This window comes from Heptranchias perlo, chromosome 12, assembly GCF_035084215.1.
Source record: "Heptranchias perlo isolate sHepPer1 chromosome 12, sHepPer1.hap1, whole genome shotgun sequence".
NCBI lineage: Eukaryota > Metazoa > Chordata > Chondrichthyes > Hexanchiformes > Hexanchidae > Heptranchias > Heptranchias perlo.
In genome coordinates, this window is record NC_090336.1 from 21,125,117 (window position 1) to 21,152,970 (window position 27,854).

The following is a 27,854-nucleotide window of genomic DNA, read 5'->3' on the forward strand; positions in this document are numbered from 1 at the left end:
AACCAGAGCGGGACAAATATCCTTGCGGGGAGGTTTGCTAGCACTGTTGGGGGGGGTTTAAACTAACTTGGCAGGGGGATGGGATACAGAGTGGAGCTACAATAGGGGGTGATGTGCAGCCAAATATAGAGAAAAAAACAAGTCAGCTTGGAAGACAGGGCAAATATGTGAGGGCAAGGCTGGATGTCATCTATTTTAATGCAAGGAGTCTTGCGAATAAGGTGGATGAACTGAAGGTGTTGATAAACACATGGGAGTATGATATTGTTGCTGTCACAGAGACATGGTTGAGGGAGGGGCAAGACTGGCAGCTCAATATTCCGGGGTACAGAATCTTCCGGCGAGACAGAGGGGGAGGTATAAGAGGAGGGGGGGTCGCAATATTAATTAAAGAATCAATTACTGCCATAAGGAGGGATGATATATTAGCAGGTTCCTCTAATGAGGCCATATGGGTGGAGCTTAAAAACAAAAAGGGGGCAAGCACTTTGATGGGAGTGTACTATAGGCCCCCAAACAGTCAGGGGGAGATAGAGGAACAGATATGTAGGCAAATCTCAGAAAATTGTGCAAATAATAGGGTAATAATAGTGGGGGATTTCAACTTCCCCAATATTAACTGGGATACTCAGAGTGTAAAAGGCTTAGAGGGTACAAAATTCTTAACGTGCATCCAGGAGAGCTTTTTGAGCCAGCATGTAGAAAGTCCTACAAGAGAGGGGGCGGTACTGGACCTAATTCTAGGGAATGTGGCCAGCCAAGTGGAAGAAGTGCTAGTAGGTGAGCACTTTGGTGACAGTGACCATAATTCGGTGAGATTTAAGGTGGTCATGGAAAAGGACAGGGAGGGGCCGGAAATAAAGGTTCTAAATTGGGGGAAGGCCGATTTTAATACGATAAGGCAGGATCTGGCCAAAATGGACTGGGATCAGCAGCTTGTAGGAAAATCCGCATCGGAGCAATGGGAGTCTTTCAGAAGGGAGATTGAGACCATACAATGGCAACATGATCCCGTAAAGGTCAAGGGTGGTTCCAAGAACTCCAGGGAACCTTGGATGTCAGGGGATATACGAGAATGGATTAGGAAAAAAAGGAGGGCTTTTGGCAGATACAAAAGGCTAAAGACGGAGGAAGCCCTAGAGGAGTACAAAAAGTGCAGGGGGATACTTAAAAAAGAAATTAGGAGATCAAGGAGGGGCCATGAAATAACACTGGCGAGCAAAATAAAGGAAAATCCTAAGATGTTTTATAAGTATATTAAGGGTAAGAGGATGACTAGGGAAAAAATAGGGCCCATTAGGGACAAAAATGGCAATCTGTGTGTGGAGCCGGCAGATGTAGGAGGGGTTCTAAATGAATTTTTTGCATCTGTTTTCACTATGGAGAAGGACGATGTAGACATAGAAATACGGCAGGGGGACTGTGATATACTCGAACATATTAACATCGAGCGGGAGGAGGTATTGGCGGTTTTAGCAGGCCTAAAAATGGATAAATCCCCAGGCCCAGACGAAATGTATCCCAGGCTACTATGTGAGGCAAAGGAGGAGATTGCGGGGGCTCTGACACATATATTCAGAACCTCTCTGGCCACAGGGGATGTGCCAGAGGACTGGAGAACCGCTAATGTAGTACCATTATTTAAGAAGGGGAGTAGGGAAAAACCGGGGAACTACAGGCCAGTGAGCCTAACATCAGTGGTAGGAAAATTATTGGAAAAAATTCTGAAGGACAAAATTAGTCTCCACTTGGAGAAGCAAGGATTAATCAGGGATAGTCAACATGGCTTTGTCAAGGGAAGATCATGTCTGACTAATTTGATTGAATTTTTTGAGGGGGTGACTAGGCGTGTGGATGAGGGTAACGCAGTGGATGTGGTATACATGGATTTCAGTAAGGCCTTCGATAAAGTCCCCCACAGGAGACTGGTCAAGAAGGTACGAGCCCATGGAATCCAGGGTGCCTTGGCACTTTGGATACAAAACTGGCTTAGTGGCAGAAGGCAGAGGGTGATGGTCGAAGGTTGTTTTTGTGACTGGAAGCCTGTGGCCAGTGGGGTACCACAGGGATTGGTGCTGGGTCCCATGCTGTTTGTGGTCTACATTAAAGACTTGGATATGAATGTAAAAGGTATGATCAGTAAGTTTGCTGATGATACAAAAATTGGTAGGGTGGTAAATAGCGAGGAGGATAGCCTCAGTCTGCAGGACGATATAGATGGGTTGGTCAGATGGGCGGAACAGTGGCAAATGGAATTTAACCCGGAAAAGTGCGAGGTGATGCACTTTGGAGGGACCAACAAGGCAAGGGAATACACAATGAATGGGAGGACCCTAGGCAAGACAGAGGGTCAGAGGGATCTTGGTGTGCAAGTTCACTGATCCCTGAAGGTGGCGGAACAGGTAGATAAGGTGGTAAAGAAGGCATATGGGATACTTGCCTTTATTAGCCGAGGCATAGAATATAAGAGCAAGGAGGTTATGATGGAGCTGTATAAAACACTGGTTAGGCCACAGCTGGAGTACTGTGTGCAGTTCTGGTCGCCACACTACAGGAAGGATGTGATCGCTTTGGAGAGGGTGCAGAGGAGATTCACCAGGATGTTACCAGGGCTGGAGCGCTTCAGCTATGAAGAGAGACTGGGAAGATTGGGTTTGTTTTCCTTGGAGCAGAGGAGGCTGAGGGGGGACATGATTGAGGTGTACAAAATTATGAGGGGCACAGAAAGGATGGATACTAAGGAGCTTTTTCCCTTCGTTGAGGGTTCTCTAACAAGGGGCCATAGATTCAAGGTAAAAGGCGGGAGGTTTAGAGGGGATTTGAGAAAGAACTTTTTCACCCAGAGGGTGGTTGGAGTCTGGAACTCACTGTCTGAAAGGGTTGTGGAGGCAGGAACCCTCACAACATTCAAGAAGCATTTGGATGAGCACTTGAAATGCCATAGCATACAAGGCTACGGACCAAATGCTGGAATATGGGATTAGAGTAGACAGGGCTTGATGGCCGGCGCGGACACGATGGGCCGAAGGGCCTCTATCCGTGCTGTATAACTCTATGACTCTATAGTAGGAAATCAGCTTTTGGAGCGTATTTACTGGGGAGGGTTCGACAACAATTTGCATTTATATGGTTCTTCGCATGTTGAAAGCATGCTTTACAGATAAGAGACTGAAATGGACACCAAGTGGAATGAAATGAATAGGTAGATTGAAGTTAAAGGGTGAGGCTGAAAGACCAATCAACAAGAAATGTCTTTACTGAGCTTTTGAAAGCGGGGAGGAGGGAGGTAAAGTGGAGGGATTTTGTGAGGCAGTTCTGGACGGTAGAGCCATAGCGGCTGAAAGAACACTCACCCTTATTAAGCAAAGGGAATGAGGAATAGACAAGTGTCAGAGGAGTGAAGGATGTAAGCAGGGACATGGGACTGAATGAGGTCACTGAAGTAGGATGGGGCAAGGCTGTGGAGGCACTTGAAGGTGAGAATAAGGGTCTTGAAATTGATTCAGAAGCACAGGAGAGCTAGTGGTGTCTACGAGGAACTAGGTGATAGAAGTGCGGGACTTTGAGTGGGTAAAGACATGGGCACTAGTATTCTAAATGAGTTGCAGTGTGTGGCTGGCTGGAGAATGATAGAGAAATCGAGCCTCAAAGTAATAAAGGCATAAATTAGAGTCTCCACAGGGAGAGGTAGGAATGGAGGTAACCAATCTTGTGGTGGAGGAAAAAGGCGGTCTTGATGATGGAACGGATATGGGGAGGGAAACTCAGGTAAAGATAAAGCACGTCATCAAGGGGTAGCATATGAACAATGAAGAGAAGGAGAAACCATTGGAGGATATGTATAGTCATTGTTGGGTTGGATAGGAATGTTAGCAGAAGAAAGGAGTGGCACAAAGGTGAACTGCCAAGGAGAGATAATGGAGGAGGGTAGAATTATAAACAATTTCAAAAGCAGTAAAAGGTCAAGAAAAATGAGGAGGGACTGCAAGCAATGGTCACAGTCACAGAATGTTGTTAATGCCTTTGACGAGATCTTTATCTGTGCTGTGGCTGGGGCAGAAACCAGAGAGCACGGTTTCAATCAGGGAGTGGGAAGTACATCCTTGCGAAACAACATGCCCTAGGACTTTGGAGAGAAAGAAAAGATTTTTGATAAGGTGGTGATTAAAGTGGATTGAGGGGTTTAAGGTCACTTTTTTTTTTGAGGAAGTGATGACAACTTTGAAGAAGAGTGATGATGTTTTGAAAGAGGCAGGGATGATGCCAGAGGGTAGAGACGGGTTGATAATGTCAGCAGGCAAAGGACTGAGGAGAGGAAGTTGAGTGGTCAGGAGCTAGGAGGGAAGGGGTGTAGGAAGCAGGTGATGGATTTTGAGGACAAGATGATGGTTGGGGGGAGTTGAGGGAAAATTATAGAATAAGGGTGGATTGGGGTTGGGGATGGTTTAGAAGAAGAAATGAGCAAGCAAGGAATCCTCAGACAAGAGGCTGAGGAGGCAGATGCACTACTGTGGATGGCCTGATTTTGGACGTTATGAAGTCCATAAATTCATCTCATTTGGAGTGGATGATGGTTAGTGTTACACTTTAGGGTCATTTCTACCTTTCTTACTCTAGATCAATTTGGCTCTCGTATCATGGATCACTCTAATGGGCAAGTCCCAACTCCTTATTGCTTCAAGAGATCTACATAAGCTTTTGGTAACATGCCTGGGATAATGAAATAGAAATTCCTGTCTGTTAATTGCTTTTAGCTACTGGATTTATCCTATGACTCCATAGGTTCTCTCATCTTTAATGGACGAACAGAGTATTTTACACTCAGACCTCGCTTTAAGTTTAAAACCATTTAACAAATTTATTTAACAAAATACAAATGAGCAACGTCATAATTAAATATTTACAATAGAAAGTCTATCACCTAACTCCTCAAGTGGACAAAATATTTAAATGATCGCAACTCTTTAAAAACTAAGGTGATCCTTTGTAAATAATTCGAAAATGCACAGTGATTTTTGTTTCTTTACTGAGATCTTCAAATTGACACCCCAGTTCCAACAGAATTGGTCTTTTTAATTTCCCAGAAAAGATTAACCAGGACTTTGTGGATTTTGAATATCTGAGCAATCAAATTTAAAAAGCAACTTTCGATCTTATACAAATGAGCCCAATCAAACAGCATTGTTTGAGTTTGAATTCTTTCTCCAGCATGTGACGGACAAAACTTGCAATGTTGTATTGAAATAGGCTTGGTACAAGATCTGAACTTCAATCTTTTTTTTAAAAAAAACACAACTGTCACCAAATAAAATCAGACAAAAGTACCTAACATTAAAACAAAATGCTGGAAGCACTCAGCAGACCAGACAGGCGTGGAGAGAACAGATGTTAACGTTTCAGCTGTGGGCCCTTCATCAGAACTCACTTTTGTTTCGGTCAGATGCAGCACTGCCATTGTTTCAGCAGGTGGTTTACATACTGCTCAACCTGCAATGGGTTGAAAGGTTGGAACTTAGGTTGGTTCTTGGGGCAGGAGTGCAGTTTTCTGTGGGAAGTGGCAAATCAACTGACTCTGCCAACTTGGGAGTCTTGTGCACCATTGCAGTTTTCAGTGTTAGGACTTCCTAATTAAAATGCCACAGTTGAGCCTCTTTTCGTCCTCCTCAAGTCCTATTCAACATAATCACCAACTCATTAAGAACTGTGCCACCCACACCCTATCCCGTGCCAGGTTTCCCTCACCTATCACCCTGTCCTCACTGACCTACATTAGCTCCCATCCCCCAACGTATTGATTTTAAAATTCTCATTTACAAATCCCTCCCCCACCCTTGCACCACTTGCCTCTGCAGTCTCCTCCAGCACGATGTCCCAGCTTGCATCTTCTACTCTTCCACTGCTCCTTCCCCCCCACTCAATTCGTGCCGTAAACCATCTAGTTCCGCTCTCTGGAGCTCTCCCTAAATCCCTCGGCTATGCTACTTTTCTGTCCAGCTTCAAAACCCCTCTCAAAGCTTATCTCTTCAAAGATACTGAGTCATCACCTTCTTAACTCCTATTCCGGATCTGTTCACTGCTTCTGAAGCACCGTAGACTGTTTTTGCTATGTAAAAGTGTTATATAAGTGTTGCTGTTGTATGATTCCGTTATACATTCCCAAGTCAGGTAAAACATGGGTTAGATAGTGCCCATACACTGTCCCATTAATCATGTCAGAAGTATGCTGTTTGTGTGCGGCTGTGGCACGTACCCTGGAGTGTGCGGCTGTGGCACGTACCCTGGAGTGTGCGGATGTGGCACGCTAATGCACGTGTTGGGTTTTTGCTTCAACATGTTGGTGCCTCCATAGCAGCTCTGCAAAGCGGTGAGGGTGGGAAATGTGAGAGAACATAAAACGAGAACCATTCAACCTTTTCTTTGTTTGCCAATAAACATCATGTTCTCTGATGGTCTCGTGGGTAGATGCAACATGTTGTGTGATACTGAGCCGTACAGACCAGTAAGGTTCCAGGTTTGATTCCTAGTCTGTGCTGAATTGACTGATCTCAGCTTGGGCAACAATAAAGAGTAAATTCACTGATCCTGCTTTCCTAGCAGGGAGCTGTGCTAGAATGGTGTCCAGGTTGGAGATAGGGCTACAAAACTGTAGTATGAGATCTCCAACTATGTATTCTTCAAATGTGACTCCCCACTGGGAGGGTGGGATTGGTCATCTTACCATTATTAGTGCTAAAGTTGCAGACATGTCAACACACTCAGATTTTCTGTGAGTCTCACAGATCTGATGTCCATCTCACGGTCTTTCTTACATGTACTCCAAACTCACGGAAAATGCCAAAGGGGAAGAACTCTGTTCTTTCACTGCAAGGGTTGCCTTTGTCCTCAGTAGATGGGTCTCTGCCTTCACACTGGGGGGGGGGGGGGGTCTCTGCTCTCATACAAGGGGTGGGGGGAATCTCTGTACTCACACTGGGAGCCTCTATTTTCTCAGTTGATCGGTAGTATCTTTATACTGAGTCTCCACCCTAATACTGAAGGTATATGTCCTCGCACTTGGGGTGTCTCACCTCAGATGAGATGAGGGGTTCTATGCTCACACAAGGGTGGGGATAACTCTGCCATGATACTGGGGGTCCCACACATCACATAGGGGGATCTCTGTCCTCACATGTAGGGTTACTGCCCTTGCACTGCTCCTAGATCTACTTGTATTCCATCTTTAAAACAAACTTTAGGGGAGCATGTCCAAATAAACAGCATTACCTTGCATGGAAAGCCATTCTTTTACCTCCTAAAAATGCTTAAAATCCAAGAGTTGTTGGGGAATTTGCTCTCTGGATATTTCTTGGGCGGGCTCCTGACCCCCAGCAAGTTTTGGAGAGGTTATCTCACTGATTTCAATACTTAAAGGTTTGACATCTCTACTGTTGAGAAAAGTAGAAGTTCACAAAATCAACTGATTTGCTGCTTGTACAGAGACCTGCACTACTGCCCAGGCACTAACTCTAATTGCACCCTTTCAGCACATTGCTGGTGGATGATGACAACAACAACAACTTACATTTATATAGCATCTTTGACATAGTAAAATGTCCCAAGGCACTTCACAGGAGTGATTATCAAACAAAATTTGACACTGAGCTACATAAGGAGATATTAGGACAGGTGACCAAAAGCTTGGTCAAAGAGGTAGGTTTTAAGAAGCGTCTTAAAGGAGGAGTGGTGTGGGAAGGAATTCCAGAGCTTGGGGGCCTAGGCAGCTGAAGGCATGGCCGTCAATGGTGCAGCAAAGAAAATTGGGGATGCGCAAGAGGCCATAATTAGAGGAGCGCAGAGATCTCGGAGGGTTGTAGGGCTAGAGGAGGTCACAGAGATAGGGAGGCTTGAGGCCCGGGAGAGATTTGAAAACAATAATCAGAATTTTAAAATCGAGGTGTTGCTGGACCAGGAGCCAATGTAGGTCAGCGAGCACAGTGGTGATAGGTGAACGGGACTTGGTTCGAGTCAGGATATGGGGAGCAGAGTTTTGGATGAGCTCAAGTTTACGGAGGGTGCAAGATTACATTTCTAAATACAGATACGTTATATAAAATATAGTCATCCAGTGTATCATACAAGATCAGGAAAGTTTGATCTTGATCTGTGCTGAGTTAGCTGATCTCACCTGTGGGGTAGCTGGAGTGCTATGATTTACTCATTGCCCCTATGGTGGGGAGGGGAGCCAAAGTCAGCCAGATTATCACTCCTGAGCACTACCCAGTGACCCATGCTGGAAAATGCTTGTGTGTAGGCGTTGGTGGAGGATAGAATCGAGTTTATCTGAGATGGCCTGTATGGTAGAATAGCCTACCAGCATATACTATCTAGATTCACAAATAAAGAATGGTGATTGCCATGAGTAGCTCCTATAAGAAAGCTCTTGTTTCTGATGAACCGAAGCATTACCTTATGGGTGAACAATAAACCCCTTATGCTGCTGGTAACCTCAGTGGAAATTCTACAAGATGCCTTGTACTCTCCTGGTTTCTCTGACTGATAGACAAATAATACTGGCAAACTTAAGGCTACAAACTATGAATCAGGTATATTAAGAAATGAGGTTAGTAGAAACAAAAATCAAATAACAGTGCATAGATAAATCACAATGAATCATTCATTTAAATGTATTCCAAATTAATAAAACATCTTGAAGTTCTCAGAAATAAACTTATCTTGGACCAGCACCCATGATGCAAAGTTAATACATGAAATCAGATAGTCATGGAGAGTTCCACTAGCTCCTGCTCATGAACTGCTTGGAAAGCAAAAATGCGGTAAAGCCTTACCGTAAGACAAGTTATATCCACTCTATGCTTTGATATTTCAACTGAGTCAAAGGAATAGAAGAGGGTACTTTTCACAATTAAATACAACCTTCTGATCACAGAGGTTCAAGATATCAGCATGATCTTCTGGAAACTTGTTTCCAGTTATACGTCTACCTCGGGACAAAACAGAACTGGGTGTCTGGTAAACAGAATGGCCTGCTTTCCCCTCACCCTAGTTTGAACAGTTAATCATAAACTATTACCTGTGTCTCCAATTCACAGTCTGGTAATTAATATTAAACTTTACTACCACCTCTGTGGCCTTGGCAACTAACACTTGTTAAGTAGTCTGCCTACATAAAGGTAACTTATTTATCATAAGAACAGGAGTAGGCCATTTAGCCCCTCGAGCCTGTTCCATGAGATCATGGCTGATCTGTGACCTAACTCCATATACCGGTCTTGGCCCCATATCCCTTAATACCTTTGGTTAACAAAAATCTATTAATCTCAGATTTAAAATTAACAAATGGGCTAGCATCAACTGCTGTTTGCGGAAGAGCGTTCCAAACTTCTATCACCCTTTGCGTCTAGAAGTGTTTCCTAACTTCACTCCTGAAAGTCCTGGCTCTAATTTTTAGGCTATGTCCCCTATCCTTGAAGTAGCTTTGGCATGTACGTTTCAGGTATACGCAGACACACGGGGTGAAATTCCGTGAGGGTTCTCCTGCTCTTCCACCGTTGCTTTGGCGATCCACATAGCAATACAAGGCAGCAACGCAAAAAATAAAGGAGAGGTTGACAGCTGTCGCAACAGATTTGTGACAGTGCAGCAACTTGTACACACTGAACCACAGACTCAAATCCTGGCCATCTGGTGAGTGAAGCATCCAAGACTGCAAAGCACAACGAGTAATTTGTAGCCAGAGATGTGCTTATATAAAGAAATTGCTTCTTTCGGGGTAGATTTTCAACTTGCCACCCGAGCGTAAAACTGGGGTTGCGGATTGAAATTAATGGAAATAAAAATTGGGCAATTTCTATAACAGGGAGCCAATCTGCAACGGCACTTTTATGCCCGGGTGGCAAGTTGAAAATGTAACCTCATGTGTTTACATCATAAAATTGAGGGGAGACTTAAAAAAAAATTGAACTGTAAAGACAGAAAAAGTGAAAATCTGGGGCACAGAAAAAGACAACTGAAGAGAAGGGAATAGAGTGAGAGGGAGTCAGAGAGTTGGTATAAATAAAGAGACACACACACACAGTCTACACACACACGGTAGACTATCACACCTAACCAAATACAGTGAAACCAATCTATGCAAATCAGATCTGGAACTTGCCACACACTCCATTGTGAACTACAGTTTCAATCTTGTGCATCAGGACACCACACCTTCAGTTTCTAGACTCCTGTATGCTAGCTGCCATGTGCTAAAAGCTGATAGGCACACTCTCCAATGACTGTAGCCATCTTTCAATGCTCAGAAAACATACTTCTTTTAAAAATAGGTCTGCTGAGGTCTGTATCCCTCTCCTCAGCAACTGAGAATGAACGTGAGCTGATTGTCTGGCCAGGTGGTTTGTGCTCCTCCTGTGTTATCGCTGGCTGCTCCTTCTCACTTGTGTTCTGTGCATCACCCAGTGCAATCCCCTCAAACTCAATAATATCTACAGCCTTCCTGGTGATATAACTGCGTTGCAGGGTTAGATTGAAGGACAAGGCAATGAGATACAAGGTTGCTTCATTTCCTTAGCTCCTGACTTAGCTTCTTGTGCCAAATGAACTGCAGCAGCAAGTAATAAAGTAATATTAAAAGAAATCTCAATATGTAAAAATGGTGCTCTTCAAGTTGGCAGGAACTAATTCAAGCAGCAAAATGCAAGTAAATATCAATCCTAGGTGAAGAACCCACTAGATCAGAACCAACTTTTGCAACAGAAACCTAAGGGTCTATTTTAACTTGGGGCACATTGGGGGTGGATGAGGTGTGGGGTGGGAGAGAACCCCACACAGAATTCAGTCAGAGGCCTGGGCCATTTTAACTCCAGGCCTTATTTAAATATTACACCACTGTGTCCTGCCTGAAACCAGCGAGACTGACATCAGGGCTGGCGGGCAAGAGCAGAAATGGGGTTGGGAGCCTGAGGACACTGGGGACCCAAAGGAACTGTCTCTGGTATGAGGTTAGTGCTGGGGAGGTATTCCAAGGGTGTTCGTGTTGGGAGGGAGAGGCAAGGCCGTTGCTTGGGGAGGCACAAGGACTCCTCGTGGCTCCTGGGGGAGCTTTCCTGCTCCTCCTGGGTCACGAGGATTCCTCAGAAAAGTAAAATTTTTATTCTTACCTTGGTCTCTTCTGACCACCCTGCCATCTACCACCAGATCTTCCTGTCGGATTTGGCCTCATGCGGGTGACTCAAGATTTTTAGTTAAAATGGCGATGCAATGCCACGGACATCATCAGGACATGACTTTTCCATGTAAAGTAGGCTCCTAAAGTAGACCCTCCCGGGACTGTTCTGAAGTTAGTTAAGATGGTGGGTGGGGGGCGGAAATGCATCGCTACCCACCCACATCTTAATCTCCCCCTTCCCTGGACGCACCGTTCCCGCTGGGTAGGCAGGGTTAAAATCGACCCTCAAGTCATAAGAACATAACTTCAGCAGGCCAGACATGCACCCATTTTATATAGTTGAGGTGAGGACCATGGGTGAAGCCCACCAGAAGAAAGTGAAATTGAACACTGGACCTTATTTGAATTAACTCAGTATGATGAGGCTTGTGCTGGCTAGTAGCACAGCCTACCTATGCCCAGTAATTTGCTTCATTATGAAATATGGCATTCTGTGAATCAGGTGGGTTTACCCTTGAGCCTTGGATTCAGGGCTTATCACTCTTGAATGATCTTGATCACTGCTTATTCCTGTGTATGCCGCACCAGGAAAGTCAAGCATATAACGTCTTCTTTTGTAGTCTGATAACTTCAGGACTTTTAACCTGCTCAGTTTTTTAAAAAAAAGTCTCTACAGCTAACAAAACAAACACTGGGACAGTGATACTGATTGATAATAGTTAGTGTTAGTTAGCTTGATGAGCAAGATCATGGCAATCGAGCAACAGCCTTGATACACATGAACATACAACCAGCCATTAGGACACACTCTGTGTATATATATATATACACACGCACTGTTTCTCCAATTACTGAAACAATTGCTACATTGTCAACATACATCCATAACGTGAAATACACGTACTGTATAGTTCTACGTCTATATAATGAAACACATTGTAAAATAATGAATATAATGAATCACATTCACAATTTATTGTACCATCAGCATATTGAAACACAGAGGGCTCGATTTTCGGATTTCCGAGCAGGTGCGTTCGTGACAGGGGGGCTCCGAAAATTGGGGATTCCCGGGGCGGGTCCGGAGCCTTGCTCCAACCTGCCCACTTCCGGGTTCCCCAGTGACGCGCTTAGATGCGCGTGCAGCCCCCGCATGCGGGACTCCCACCGGCAATTAAAGCCAGCGGGATCCCACCAGGCAATTATTTTGATACTTCAGGTCATTAGCAGACCTGATTTGTAGGATATTTTAGGAGGGGTGGGATTTTCATCTAAACTGAGAGTGTTTCCCGTACTGGGGGAAACACTCCCAGTTGAAATGGACGTGTTGCAGCCACCAGCCTGTGGGAGCTGCAAAGGTCCATTTGACAGGTTGGGGGGAGGTGGAGACCCTCACTCATTGCAGGAGGCCACTCTGTCACTTTGGCCTCCACCACCCTCCTCCTAACAATAAAATTCACCAACTTGGAACCTCAACCCTGGTGTGCAGACACATTTACCTACCTTGCGGACCCCCTCAAACGTACATCTTCCGGATGGGGGCCGCCGTAGCTGCAGTCATGACCTCCTCGGAGGACGAACAGCATCACCAGCCTCGCCGGCCACGCCATCCACCTCTGACACGTGGAGCTCCACAACGCAGTGTTGTGACACATCCACCTGCACAGCAGGAGGGAGGGCAACCGCAGAGAGAGATGCGTCGTAGAAGGCATTACCCTCCCCACAGGGTCTACAGACTGAGGCTCAGCTTCCTGGACCTCTCTGAGCAGCAGTGCACATGGAGGCTCAGAGTCACTCGCCATGTAGTCGTGGACATCTGCAGCCTCCTTGATGCCGAGTTGCTCCCGGCTGGCCCAAGCACCATCTTCTTACCTGTCGCTGTCAAAGTCACCACTGCCCTCAACAACTTCTCCTCCAGATCCTTCCAGGGTGCCACCGGGGACATCGCCGGCGTCTCTGTTGTCTGCACAAAAGAGCCCTGCAAATACACCTGCACCCACTCTGCATTGACACAATGGGTGGCATCAGGTGTGGGTCTTCATGGTGATCCTCAGGAAAGGGCATTATTGCATAAACCAGTCAAGAATGGCCAAGACGTGGCAGTAGTGGTGATAATATAATATGTAATGTGAGTTGATCAGAAATCAAATATAAGTAAAAACCATGACAAACCCTCAAACACCCTTCTGCATCCCCTTCATGCTCACGACACATTTGCCTTACGCTTCCTACTGCACATATGTGATGCATGCCCTGTGGCTGCAGCACAGGTAGTGGCAGGTTGGGTGAGGCTGATCGTGAAAGAGATGCATGAGAGGGTGAGTATGAGAGAGCCATGAGATTGTATGAGGATTGGGTTGAGTGGTAGTGGCGGGATGAGTACTAGTGAGGTGAGTAAGTGCAGGTAAGATGTGGGTGTGAAGAGTGATATGATAGAGTAGTGTTGGCATTGCAGAAGGAGATGTGGGGTGGGGGTGGTGGTCTGGTAGACGGAGTGTAGGGGAAAGAGTAAGTGTACTCACTTTGGCTGACCTACTTAGGTCATTGAAGCGCCTCCTGCACTGTATGCGGGTGCGTGATATGTTGGTGGTGCAGGTGACCTCCTCTACCACCTCGAGCCAGGCCTTCGTGATGGCAGAGGCAGGCCACTTCCTCCCGTCTGTTGGGGAGAAGATCTCTGTCCTCCCCCTCCTCACCCCATCCAGTAGGACCTGGAGTGAGGCATCATTAAACCTGGGAGCAGCCTTCCCCCTGGGTGCTCTAGGCTGTAATTTTGGCTCCTTTCTGCAGCATCAGTCAGTGGAGGACTGCCCCTATAAATAGGGCTCCTCCAGCTGACAGCTTATGATGCGGGTGCGCAGTCCGCCCGCTGCACAGCTTTCCAGCACGAAACCCAGAAGCCATGGTAAGTGGCTTCAATTTACTTGCGATCGCGTGCGGAGCACCCCGAATTCACTGGGCGCGTTACCCACGCCCCCAGTCGACCCCCCACTGCTGCCAACCCGCCTCCCTCCTAATATCGAGCCCATAGTGACTATAAATCCAGTGAGTGAAACACACACAAGTATAGTAACTTTACACTGACTCACTTTGAAGCTACAAAGGAGGCAGTGTGCGATACTGAGCCGGTGTGTAGAACTCTGTGTGGCGTGAAGGTTGTAAGTGTTGTAGAGGCAGTGCTTGGTGTGGATGCTGTGTGAAATGAGCAATCTAAGCAAGAAGAGGAAGTTATGTGAGGGGAGCATTCATTTCCTGTAAACAGTCTCTTGACTTGAGAGGCAGTGATATGTTGAAATCCCCTCCAGCTGTGACAGCATTTTCCTGTGCATGTCTCTTCATGTCAGAACTGTCCGCAGTTCCCACAATATTACACAGTGCTTCTCCTGGTCCCACAAGTAATCCTTGGGCTTCCCCTGCCCCAGGCTTCTAATGATTGCCACGGATCAACCCCCTTCACTTACCGGAGACCGTTCCTGCGGGTCCATGGCTGTGGCCTGCTGCCCCGCTCGCCTGAAGACTGGTTCAGACAGGAGTCAGGCCTGATATATTTAAATGAGGCCCGGGAGTTAAAATGGCCTGGGCCTCATGTTGGCAAGTCGGGGAGCTTGATGCTCGCCCCACCGGACCCACACTCGCTTATAGGATGAGGATAATTCTCATCTGTGTGTTCCAATCCCTCCATGGCCTCACCCCTCCCTATCTCTGTAACCTCCTCCAGCCCTACAACCCTCCGAGAACTCTTATGTTCTTCCAATTCTGGCCTCTTGCGCATCCCCGGTTTCCTTTGTCCCACGATTGGCAGCCGTGCCTTCAACTGCCAAGGCCCCAAGCTCTGGAATTGCTCCCCCTAAACCTCTCTATCTCTCTATCCTCCTTTTAAGATGCCTTAAAACCTACCTCTTTGACCAAGCACCAGTCCTAATGTCGCCTTATGTGGCATCCACACCAAGCACTGTCTCCACAACACATACAGCCTTCACGCCACACAGAGTTCTGCACACCGGCTCAGTATCGCACACTGCCGCCTTTGTAGCTTCAAAGTGAGTCAGTGTAAAGTTACTATACTTGTGTGTGTTTCACTCACTGGATTTATAGTCACTATGGGCTTGATATTGGGAGGGAGGCGGGTTGGCCGCGGGGGGGTCGACTGGGCGCGCCCAGTGAATCCGGGGTGCTCCGCACGCAATCGCAAGTAAATTGAAGCCACTTGTCTGATAACACTCCCGTGAAGCGCCTTGAGACGTTTTTACTACATTAAAGCTGCTATATAAATGTAAGTTGTTGTTGTTAAAATTGGAGGTTAATAATTAGTTGACACAATTCAAGCTCATTTCACGTTGGAAGGACTTTTATAGATGACAGGATGAAAGTTTTCTGTCTCTGTCCGTCTGGACTTGATCAGACCCCAGGGGCCCGATGTTACCAGGGCTGCGGGTTCTCGGCGGGCGGGCTATCGGGCGCGTGGGTAACGCGCCCGATGAAATGAGTCAGCCACCCGCGCGATCGTAGCCCAATTGGATCCACTTACCTGCTCCTCCGGGTTCCCCACTGCTGATCTGCGCGTCGGGCGGGCTGCGCATGCGCAGTGAGATCTGTCAGCTAGAGGAGCTCTATTTAAAGGGGCAGTCCTCCACTGACAGATGCTGCAACAAACAGAAAAAATTACAGCATGGAGCAGCCCAGGGGGAAGGCTGCTCCCAGTTTAATGATGCCTCACTCCAGGTATCAATACATGGGGTGAGGAGGAGGGGGAGGACAGAGATCTTCCCCCCGGCGGGCGGGAGGAAGCGGCCTGCCTCTGCCACCAGGAAGGCCTGGCTCGAGGTGGCAGAGGAGGTCACCTGCACCACCAACATATCGCCCACCTGCATACAGTGCAGGAGGCGCTCCAATGACCTCGGTAGGTCAGCCAAAGTGAGTACACTTACTCTTTCCCCTACACTCCGTCTGCCACATCACCGCCCCCACCCCACATCTCCTTCTGCACTGCCAACACTACTCTGTCACATCACCCCTCATACCCACTCAAACCTCATCCTCATCGTACCTGCACCTACTCACCTCGCCAGTACTCATCCCGCCACTACCACTCAACCCAATCCTCATACAATCTCATGGCTCTATCTCATACTCAACCTCTCGTGCATCTCTTTCACGGCCAGCCTCACTCAACCTGCCACTACCTGTGCTGCAGCCACAGGGCATGCATCACATATGTGCAGTAGGCAGCATAAGGCAAACCTGTCGTGAGCATGAAGGGGATGCACAAGGGTGTTTGAGGGTTTGTCATGGTTGTTACTTATATTGAATTTCTGACCAACTCACATTACATATTATATTGGCACCACTACTGCCACGTCTTCGTGAATCTTGTCTGGTCTGTGCAATAATGCCCTTTCCTGAGGATCACTATGAAGACCCACAACTGATGCCACCCATTGTGTCACTGCAGAGTGGGTGTAGGTGTATCTGCAGGGCTCTTTTGTGCAGACGGCTGAGAGACGTCGGCGATGTCCCTGGTTGCACCCTGGAAGGATGCGGAGGAGAGGTTGTTGAGGGCAGTGGTGACTTTGACAGCGACAGGTAAGAAGATGGTGCTCGGGCCAGCCAGGAGCAGCTTGGCATGAAGGAGGCTGCAGGTGTCCACGACTACATGTCGAGTGACTCTGAGCCTCCGTGTGCACTGCTGCTCAGAGAGGTCCAGGAAGCTGAGCCTCGGTCTGTAGACCCTGTGGCAAGGGTAGTGCCCTCTGTGACACATCTCTCTCTGCGGTTGCCCTCCCTCCTGCTGTACAGGTGGATGTGTCACAGCACTGCGTTGTGGAGCTCCACATGTCAGAGGTGGACGGCGTGGATGGTGATGCTGTTCGCCCTCCGAGGAGGTCATGATTGCAGCTACGGCGGCCCCCATCCGGAAGATGTACATCTGAGGTGGTCCGCAAGGGAGGTACATGTCTCCGGACCCCGGGGTAAGTGTGCAGGTTGGTGACTTTGATTGTCAGGAGGAGGGTGGTGGAGGCCAAACTTTGTCCCAAGTGACAGAGTGGCCTCCTGCAATGAGTGAGGGTCTCCCCACCCCCCCCCACCCCACACCTGTCAAATGGACCTTTGCAGCTGCCACAGGCTAATGGCTGCAACAGGTCCATTTGAACTGGGAGTGTTTCCCCCAGTGTGGGAAACAGTCCCAGTTTGCTCTAAAATCCCACCCCTCCTCACATATTCCCTTAATCAGGTCAGTTAATGACCTGAACAAGCCAAATAAATAGCTTCAAGTGGCATCCCGCTGGCTTTAATTGCCTGCGGGATTCCCACCAGCGGGGGCTGCGCGCGCATGCCGGCGCGTCAGCGGGGAACCCGGAAGTGCGCGGGTTCGAGGCGGGCTCCGGTCCCGCTCCGGGATTTCCCGATTTTCGGGGCCCCCCCGCCAGGAACGCACCCGCGGGTGCTAAAATGCTGCCCCAGGTCCCAGAGGTGAAGGGGACAGTGTATAAGCTTCCACTGGGGACATCGAATGCAGTTTCCACACAACGATGTGGGAATTTTAAAAAAATTTTATTAGTCAGTGGGATTGTTAGGCTGTACTAGTCTCTTATTGTTTAGGCTGATGTACAAAGTCAGTACCTTTCTAAGATAATGAGCTAGGATGATACAGTCCACGTGCCTTTGATACACACAGTAACCTCAACTGCAATCATGCCACACCAAGTTTGATTTCAGTCAAAATAAACTTCTCCAACCTTAACCTCAGTACCACAACTTCCCCATGTAACTAAAATTATTTTTGGATAATTCTGAAAATCGCAGAAATGTTACGAAACAATCTGGCTTCCCTCAGCTTGCTGTATCTGGGCTCTGAATCCTGCATTCTAGAAACACCTCACATATGTGCAGTGCAGTCCAACAATCCCTCTGGCTGTAATAACAATATTAAAAAAAATCCCACATTATTGGGTGGAGACTGCATTCACCGTCCTCCACCTCAAAACTGTTTGGCTCAGCATGAATAACGGAGATTTAGAATTGCATTTAACTTCCTCAGCATATATAGGTAGGTTTTCTTTAATGAATAAAGATTAAAAGATGCACATGTCACTCCACTTTTTAAGAAAGGAGAGAGGGGGAAACCAGGGAATTATAAACCAGTTAGCCTAACATCTGTTGTGGGGAAAATGCTGGAGTCTATAATTAAGGATAGGGTGACTGAACACCTCGAGAATGTTCAGTTAATCAGAGAGAGCCAGCATGGTTTTGTGAAAGGTAGGTCGTGCCTGACAAACCTGATTGAATTTTTTGAAGAGGTGACTAAAGTAGTGGACAGGGGAATGTCAGTGGATGTTATTTATATGGACTTCCAGAAGGCATTTGATAAAGTCCCACATAAGAGACTGTTGGCTAAGATAGAAGCCCATGGACTCGAGGGAAAAGTATGGACTTGGTTAGGAAGTTGGCTGAGCAAAAGGTGACAGAGAGTAGGGATAATGGGTAGGTACTCACATTGGCAGGATATGACTAGTGGAGTCCCGCAGGGATCTGTCTTGGGGCCTCAATTATTCACAATATTTATTAACGACTTAGAAGAAGGCATAGAAAGTCTCATATCTAAGTTTGCCGATGACACAAAGATTGGTGGCATTGTAAGCAGTGTAGATGAAAACACAAAATTACAAAGGGATATTGATAGATTATGTGAATGGGCAAAACTGTGGCAAATGGAATTCAATGTAGGCAAATGTGAGGTCATCCACTTTGGATCAAAAAGGATAGATCAGGATACTTTCTAAATGGTAAAAAGTTTAAAAACAGTGGATGTCCAAAGGGACTTAGGGGTTCAGGTACATAGATCGTTGAAGTGTCATGAACAGGTGCAGAAAATAATCAATAAGGCTAATGGTATGCTGGCCTTTATATCTAGAGGACTAGAGTACAAGTGGGCAGAAGTTATGCTGCAGCTATACAAAACCCTGGTTAGACCGCACCTGGAGTACTGTGAGCAATTCTGGGCACCGCACCTTCGGAAGGACATATTGGCCTTGGAGGGAGTGCAGCATAGGTTTACTAGAATGATACCAGGACTTCAAGGGTTAAGTTATGAGGAGATATTACACAAATTGGGGTTGTATTCTCTAGAGTTTCGAAGGTTAAGGGGTGATCTGATCGAAGTTTATAAGATATTAAGGGGAACAGATAGGGTGGATAGAGAGAAACTATTTCCGCTGGTTGGGGATTCTAGGAGTAGGGGGCACAGTCTAAAAATTAGAGCCAGACCTTTCAGGAGTGAGATTAGAAAACATTTCTACACACAAAGGGTGGTAGAAATTTGGAACTCTCTTTTGCAAACGGCAATTGATACTAGCTCAATTGCTAAATTTAAATCTGAGATAGATAGCTTTTTGGCAATCAAAGGTATTAAGGGATATGGGCCAAAGGCAGGTATATGGAGTTAGATCACAGATCAGCCATGATCTTATCAAATGGCGGAACAGGCGTGAGGGGCTGAATGGCCTACTCCTGTTCCTATGTTCCTAAGTGATTATTTCAGTCGTGTTTATTAGAATACTTTTAACTGGATTTACACTCATTGAGGAAATGCCTGACCTGTTTTGTTTTACGTTTGCAATGATAATTCCAACTGTGTGCCACTAACCAATCTATCCTATGATTGTTCCCTAAATTTCCTGTTTTAGATACATTTTGGGAGGATCAGATTGCAAGGGGCTTGTACTATTTTGGTGTTGGAAGTGAATGATAGGAAATAGTTTCTAAATTCTCTGCACTATGCCATAATCTTTAATCCTTGTCCTGAGCAATTATTTATGCAGGCTGTTTTTATTGGTTTTAATTAACACGGCATCAACTCTACTTTCTGCACATACCCACTACTTTATAGGAAAATTTATTCTAATCTGTAGTTACTTGAAGCTTGTTAGCAGATTAGATGGAAAGTAACACTCCCTGATCAGGTATAATATGGCTTAGAGGCAGACACACTCCCTCTTGTTCTATCAGTCACTCCTGGCTGTTTGACAAAGAAAACTGGGATCCATGCTGAACACAAACCCAGATCAGGTATGTATGTAGAAATGCCCTAACTTATCAAGTCTCCCATCATAACTAATATCTCAGTCTTAGGAACATTTTAGTGAATCTATGTTGCACATTTCCCATTGCTTTTATATTCTTCCAATAACGGGGTGCCCATGATTCCAATTGCGCCAAAATAAAGTTTTGAACAAGTTCCATCGTTATCTACTTGCTTTATATTGTGCCTCTAGATATAAAACCAAGGATTTCATTTGCCTTTCATATGGCGTTATGCACTTATGCTGCCACTTATGTATCCTGCAGACCAAGGTCCTTTTGCTCCCGTAATCCATTTAAATTTTTGACACTTAAGGTGCAGGTCCTATTATTTCCAACATGTAATATTTCACATTTGTTGACATTGAACTGTGTCTGCCACCTATCTGTCCACCTGCCAGCCTACTTGTATTTTCCCGCAGTCTTTTACAATTTGCTATACCCCCCTCTCCCAAGTTGGTGCCGTCAGCAAGTTTTAATATTCTCTCATTTTGAAGTCCATAACATTTATGTATATAAATGCACAAATTATAAAATGGAAGCTCTTTGTGTTCATGTAAGCATTATGTCTAGTGGCATTATGTGTAGTGGCCCTCATGACTATATAAATTCCATCAGTGACCCCCCCACCCCCCTAGGTTTTGGGGAATACAGTAATGTTATGCTGCTGTTGCCATTCAGTGGTTAAAGTAGAGTTTCAAACGGGGATTGAATAAGATTGCAGTAAATGATATTCCGGGTGCCCACTTTGCATTGTTAGGAACATTCCTGCTGGTCAAATTTTTTTCGCCCATTGACACGGTGACAAGCAAACACAGAGGTCTATGTTATTTCTTGGTGCCTAATTACAGGAGCTTATTGCAGAGCTTTCAAGTCAGCTCATTAATGGAACAGTCAAGACTGAAACTCGGTCTGAACCTATTGGGATGCAACAATGAGTACTATTGCAACTCGTCTTTGTATTTTTTGTCTAAAACTTTTAATACAAGAGGCAATTAATGAAATGTTGACGTCACAGAATTATTCCATCATACTATTTACAGTTTCTGGAAAATTAGTGACCCAGACAATGAGATCCATGAAGGCACTTTGATTACAGGTGTGACCACCAGCCTACAGTCAGTGAATGACACTCTATAACATCTTTATTTACAGAATGAAATGATTTACATAGTGACCCAGAATGAAGAAGAATGCCTGCTGCCTGAGGATAATGACATTCGGGTAACTCCATTCTATTCATTCAAAAGATCTAATTAAACAAATCAGGAGAAAATAATGAACAGTACTGAAGGACAGAAGAGCAGGTGCCCCACTGGCACTCGCTCACAATGCTGTGCACTTGTGAAGAGTAAATGGCCCAACGGTGCTCACTCATATTGCTGTGCACTGTAGAGGAGTAGGTGCCGCAGTGGAGCTCACTCATGGAACGATCTGAGAGCCCTGCAGGGAAAGGAGAGGGTAGATCCGATTTGGCAGTTCTACGACCAGACGGTCGATGCCATTTGGCAGAACGTCTCATTACCAACAGGCACCAGGATGTAGCATGGATGGTGGTGAGAAGGACCCTCCAGGGCGGTCCTTCCAACACTCACGGAATCTCAGCATCACCGCGGGCTGCCCTCGAGGCTGCGGTGGGGAGGAGACCGTCGTCCACCTCTTGATGGACTGCCCCTTCATGCAGAAGGTGTGGAGAGTGATGCGTTGGTATCTGTCCCGATTCATCTCCAGCAGCTCAGTAACACAGGATGCTGTGCTCTGCGGGATGTTCCCCGAGACGCACGGAGACATATCAATTGTTGCTGGAAAACAATCAACTCTGAGAAGGAGGCCCTTTGGTCTGCCTGGAACCTTTTGGTCTTCCGGCTGAAGGAGCTGTCCACGACCGAGTGTTGCCGACTGGCACACTCTAAGGTCCAGGAGTACGTGCTGCGGGACGCACTGAAGCTAGGTGTGGCCTACACAAAGGCTCTATGGGGAAAGGCCACCCACTTTGTATTGTACAGAATGTATTAGAAGATATATACTGTGTTTTGAATTGTAAAAATGAGATCATAGTGTGTACATTCTGCACTGTATTGGTTCGAACTATACTGCTTGAAATTGTGTCCTTTTACATTGTGTGTATCTTAAAATTTTATGAAATAAAGTATATTTTGGAATATAAAAAAATCTCACTCACATTGCTGTGCACCGTAGAATAATAGGTAGCCCAGTGGTGCTCACTCACATTGGTGCACACTGTGGAAGAGTAAATGTCCCAGTGGTGCTCACTCATATTGCTGTGCACTATGGAAGAATAGGTGCCTCTAAACGTCCTTTACTCTGGTCCATTTAAATACTCATATTCAAGCACATCATTGGTTAAATGGAGAGTAACACTCCTCCATACCATTAATGAAGCTCTCCGAAGTCAAGTAGAGTTACATTCAGAATACAACTCACACTACACTGCCCCGTTAAACAGTCCCAGGTCAATTACAACGTGACTAAGATGCAGAGTAAAGCTTCCTCAACAGAGTTCCATCAAGTACTGTCAGGTCAGGAACAGCATAGGCCTTTTATACAGTCCTGTCAAATACTTCAAAATCAGGTTTAGTATGGATTAGAGCTCTCTCTATGTTGTCCAATCATGTGCTTTTGGGTTAGATGCAGAAAAAAGTTCCCTTTACACTGTCCTATCAAGCACTTTCAAAACAGGTTAGAAGCAGAGTAAAGTTTCCTGTGCGTTCCCTCATCAACCACACCTTGTCAGGTATAGCAGGAGTTTGAGCTCCCTCTACATTGTCACAAAGTACTCACAGGTCAGAAATGGTGAGATGCAAATTAGACCTCCCTCTACTCTGCACCAGCAAACACATCTAAACTAGGTGCAATATAAGTATGATGGAAGATGGAGCTCACTATAGAAAGGGAAGTGTTCATTATGTTCTGACATACAGAATCCATTTTCTGAACCATGATATTCTTAAGTTTCAGGATGAAGTTGACTTTGTTTTAGTAGCGACAAAACCAGCAAATGGCATGGACAAAAATGAAGCTGATAGGAAGGCTTACCTGAGAAATCTGAGAGAAAAAGGCTTCCGAATAAATGTGAGTAGGATAATATGAATGTGGAATCTGAAGCATGATTATAAGGTAGAGAAGCCACAAACTTAACTGTAGGAATAATCTCTCAATATTTGGAATCACCGGTTTATTGAATAGACTTTCACATCGGTTTAATTGATACTGACTCAGTTGACATATTCAAAGAGGAATTGGATCGATTCATGCTTGAACAGGGATCTGAGATGGATTTTTAAAAAAACTATGAGCAAACAGGGCATGTTTTGATGTAGTGAGTGGATAGTTGGTCTAGAGTACACTTTTTTTTGTTCAAGTTAGGAATCCACTGTTGGAGCTCCTGAAGCATGGTGCCTCTCTATGGCTCAGCAAAGGTCTCCAAAATAATCACAGTCCACTGTAGGTTGCATCACTTTGCTACACAAAGATGAAGATGATGTTCATGGTGCAGCAGTAGCAGCTTTGGAAATAAACTACTCAACATTTAATGGTAATGTTTACACCACAACTTGCTTCTACTGCCTGTCACTTTGCTTCCCATTAGAGACCCTATCAGCTGTAGTACTTCTCGTGTTTAGTCTTCTACTACATCTAAATGCTCCCTGCGTGGGAGCAGCAAGTGTGTTGATAGAGTGCTGTTGGTCAGTGAATGCCTCAAGGAATGGAAGTGATGTTGTACCTCCGGGTGCAGGGTTGCGACTGGAGCCAAGTCTGACAACAGTAGCTGCAAGTGACTGCCCACTAACTGGCATTTGTTCAATTATTTGAGGAGGATGGATGTGTGGTTTCCCTGAGAGGAAGCAAACTTCTCTGTCCCTTCTTCTGACATTTCCCAGATAGTGGGCAAGGCTGATAGAAGACCAGTGATCTGCATAAGAGCAGACCGTTGGATACCACTGAGGTGTGAGAAATCTGCCTTTAGGAATATAGGAACAGGAGCAGGCCATTCAGCCCCTTGAGCCTGTTCCGCCATTCAGTTAGATCATGGCAGATCTATATGTTAACTCCATCTACCCGCCTTGGTTCCGTAACCCTTAATACCCTTGCCTAAAAGAAATCTATCAATCTCAGTTTGAAATTTTCAATTGACCTAGCCTCAACAGCTTTTTGGGGGAGAAAGTTCCAGATTTCCACTACCTTTTGCGTGAAGAAATGCTTCCAGACATCACCCCTGAAAGGCCTACCTCTAATTTTACAACAATAATAACAACTTGCATTTATATAGCTCCTTTAACGTAGTAAAACGTCCCAAGGTGCTTCACAAGAGCGATTATCAAACAAAATTTGACACCGAGCAACATAAGGAGGTATTAGGACAAATGACCAAAAGCTTGGTCAAAGAGGAAAGTTTTAAGGAGCATCTTAAAGGAGGAGAGAGGTGGAGAGGTTTAGGGAGGGAATTCCAGAGCTTAGGGCCTAGGCAGCTGAAGGCATGGCCACCAATGGTGGAGCAATTAAAATCGGGGATGCGCAAGAGGCCACAATTGGAGGAATGCAGAGATTTTGGAAGGTAGTAGGGGTGGAGGAGGTTACAGAGATAGGGAGAGGCAAGGCCATGGAGGGATTTGAAAACAAGGATGAGAATTTTAAAATCCGGACGTTCCGGACCGGGAGCCAATGTAGGTCAGCGAGCACGGATGATAGGAGAACGCGACTTGGTGCGAGTTAGGATACGGGCTGCACAGTCTTCGATGAGCTCAAGTTTATGGAGGGTGGAAGATGGGAGACCAGCCAGGAGACCATTGGAATAGTCCAGTCTGGAGGTAACAAAGGCATGGCTGAGGATTTCAGCAGCAGATGAGCTGAGGCAGGGGCAGAGACGGGCGATGTTACAGAGGTGGAAGTAGGCGATCTTGGTGATGGAGTGGATATGTGGTCAGAAGCTCATTTCAGGGTCAAATAGGACGCCAAGGTTGTGAACAGTCTGGTTCAGTCTCAGACAGTGGCCAGGGAGAGGGATGGAGTTGGTGGCTAGGGAATGGAGTTTGCGGTGGGGACCAAAGACACTGGCTTCGGTCTTCCCAAAATTTAGTTGGAGGAAATTTTTGCCCGTGTCAGACAAGCAATCTGACAAATGAGAGACAGTGGTGGGGGTCGATGGAGGTGGTTGTGAGGTAGAACTGAGTGTCGTCAGCATACACTTGGAATCTGACGTGTTTTCGGATGATGTTGCCGAGGGGTAGCATGTAGATGAGAAATAGGAGGGGACCAAGGATAGATCCTTGGGGGAATTCCAGAGGTAACAATGCGGGAGCAGGAAGAAAAGCCATTGCAGGTGTTTCTCTGGCTACGATTGGATAGATAAGAATGGAACCAGACGAGCACAGTCCCACCCAGCTGGGCGACGGAGGAGATGTGTTGGAGGAGGATGGTGTGATCAACCATGTCAAAGGCTGCAGATGGGTCGAGAAGGATGAGGATGGATAGTTTACCATCGTCATAGTCATGAAGGATGTCATTTTTGACTTTGATAAGGGCCATTTCAGTACTATGACAGGGGTGGAAACCTGATTGGATGGTTTCAAACATGGAGTTGCGGGAAAGATGGCCACGGATTTGGGAGGCGACTACATGTTCAAAGACTTTGGAGAGGAAAGGGAGGTTGGAGATGGAGTTTTCAAGGACAGAGGGATCAAGGGTGGGTTTTTTGAGGAGGAATGTGATGACGGCAGATTTAAAGGGGAGGGGGACAGTACCTGAGGAGAGGGAACCGTTAACAATATCTAACAATAGCTAACATGGGGCCAGGAAGGGAAGTTGGGCAGTCAGCAGTTTAGTGGGAATAGGGTCAAAGGAGCAGAGTATGGGTGTCATGGTCAAGATGAGCTCGGAGAGGACATGAGGGGAAATAGGAGAGAAACTAAAGAAAAATTTGAGTTCAGGGCTAGGGCAGGGGGAAACCGTAGGGGAAGATTGGCTTGGTGGGCTAGAGGAAGGGAGGGAAGCGGCAGAGGCAGCTGAACGGATGGTCTCAATCTTAGTGATAAAGAATTCCGTGAGCTCCTTGCACTTTTCGTTGGCGGTGAGGGCGGAGGAGGCAGGGGAGAGGGGTTTAAGATGATGGTTTGTAGTGGAGAAGAGAAGCTGGAGGTTATCTTTGTGTTATGCCCCCTTGTTCTGGACTCTCCCACCAGAGGAAATAGTTTCTCTCTATCTACCCTATCAAATCCTTTAATCCATTTTAAACACTTCAATTAGATCACCCCTTAATCTTCTATATTTAAGGGAATACAAGCCTAGTCTATGTATCTTGTCCTCATAATTTAACCCTTTCAGTCCTGGTCTCATTCTGGTGAATATGCACTGCACCCCTCCAAGCCTAATAAATCCTTCCTGAGGTGCTGTGCCCAGAACTGAATTCAGTACTCCAGATGGGGTCTAACCAGAGCTCTGTACAGCTGTAACATAACTTCCACCCCTTAGTATTCCAGCCCTCTTGAAATAAAGGCCAACATTCCATTAGCCTTTTAAATTATTTTTTGTACCTATCCACTAGCTTTTAGTGATTGTAGCTCTCTCGCTGAGCCTGTCAAATCTGGCAGTTGTAGACTTCTGTTAGTTGGAGCCCAGTCTTCTTAGCCTTCATGGGAGATACTGCACTTGAGCTTGGTCTCTCTGTCCTATGGATCTCTTCTGCAGATTGAAGTTGGCACTCGCTCATTACCGTTCTGACAATCGTATGCACTATACTGCAGAGATCAGAAATGTAAAGCACATTCAATGATAACCTTTGCAGGGTGTTCAATGCTGTCCCAAAAGATGCAATGAAAGCCTTCTGCCTACTTCCTTCTGAAGGTGGCCTCAGTAGGGTATCAGTCCCTTGCCTATACAGTTGTAATTGGAAGTCCAGGCTGCTGCTTGCTGTTCCTCAATTGTCACCTCCACTAGCTCCTCCGCACGTGATCTATGCTTCTCCTCCTCAAGCTCACCAGCTGAGATTTTCTGATAGGTTTAGCCCAACTTGTGTGTGCAAATTGAGTGATCCTGATTGGGAAATGGAATGGAGATCAGTTAGACTGCATCTCCGCCCACTTTTCCACACACCCCATTTTCTGCGGTTATTTTTGGCGGCTGCGGAAAGCGTCCATCCCTTTTCGTTTGGTTCCATGCAAGTGAGGCAAAAATGACATTGAGTACCCACTTTCTGTAATTTCTGCCTCATTTTTGCTATTTTCTGTTATTCATATGAAACCAGTGTCCAGGCTTTATGGGGAAGGTGGAACACCATTTAAAGAGCTAGCAGCTACATCCATTGCAGCGATTTATAAGTAATTTCTAACTTATTCTTTTTAAAGATTTTTTTAATATAGCCAAGTGTTTCATCATGTGCGTTCTGCCATCATATGCTATAGGGTTGCTATTTTTCTTGCCAATAGTTTGCAATGGCTGCATTTAGTTTCCTCACTGGAAATTCCCTAGTATCTTTGAAGTTTGGAAAAAGAAAAGGAGCAATGTAGTGATGCTAGGCAAGTCAGGTTGTACCAGATGTGCTTTACGTTCAACTGCAACTATAGTGGTGCACATACTTTGGTTTCACGGAGAACTA

The 27,854-nt window shown here is 45.9% G+C and overlaps 1 protein-coding gene across 2 annotated transcripts in view; it reads left to right on the forward strand.

The window, feature by feature from the left end:
• Positions 1-27,854, forward strand: part of ano9b (anoctamin 9b) — a 123,942-nt gene that overhangs the window by 44,944 nt on the left and 51,144 nt on the right. For both annotated transcript variants that reach the window (XM_067993755.1, XM_067993754.1), the window contains exons 2-3: positions 21,398-21,466; positions 23,216-23,335. In XM_067993755.1, coding sequence (XP_067849856.1) covers positions 21,404-21,466; positions 23,216-23,335 — 183 coding nt within the window. In that variant the 5' untranslated portion in view covers positions 21,398-21,403. The remainder of the gene's footprint in view (positions 1-21,397; positions 21,467-23,215; positions 23,336-27,854) is intronic.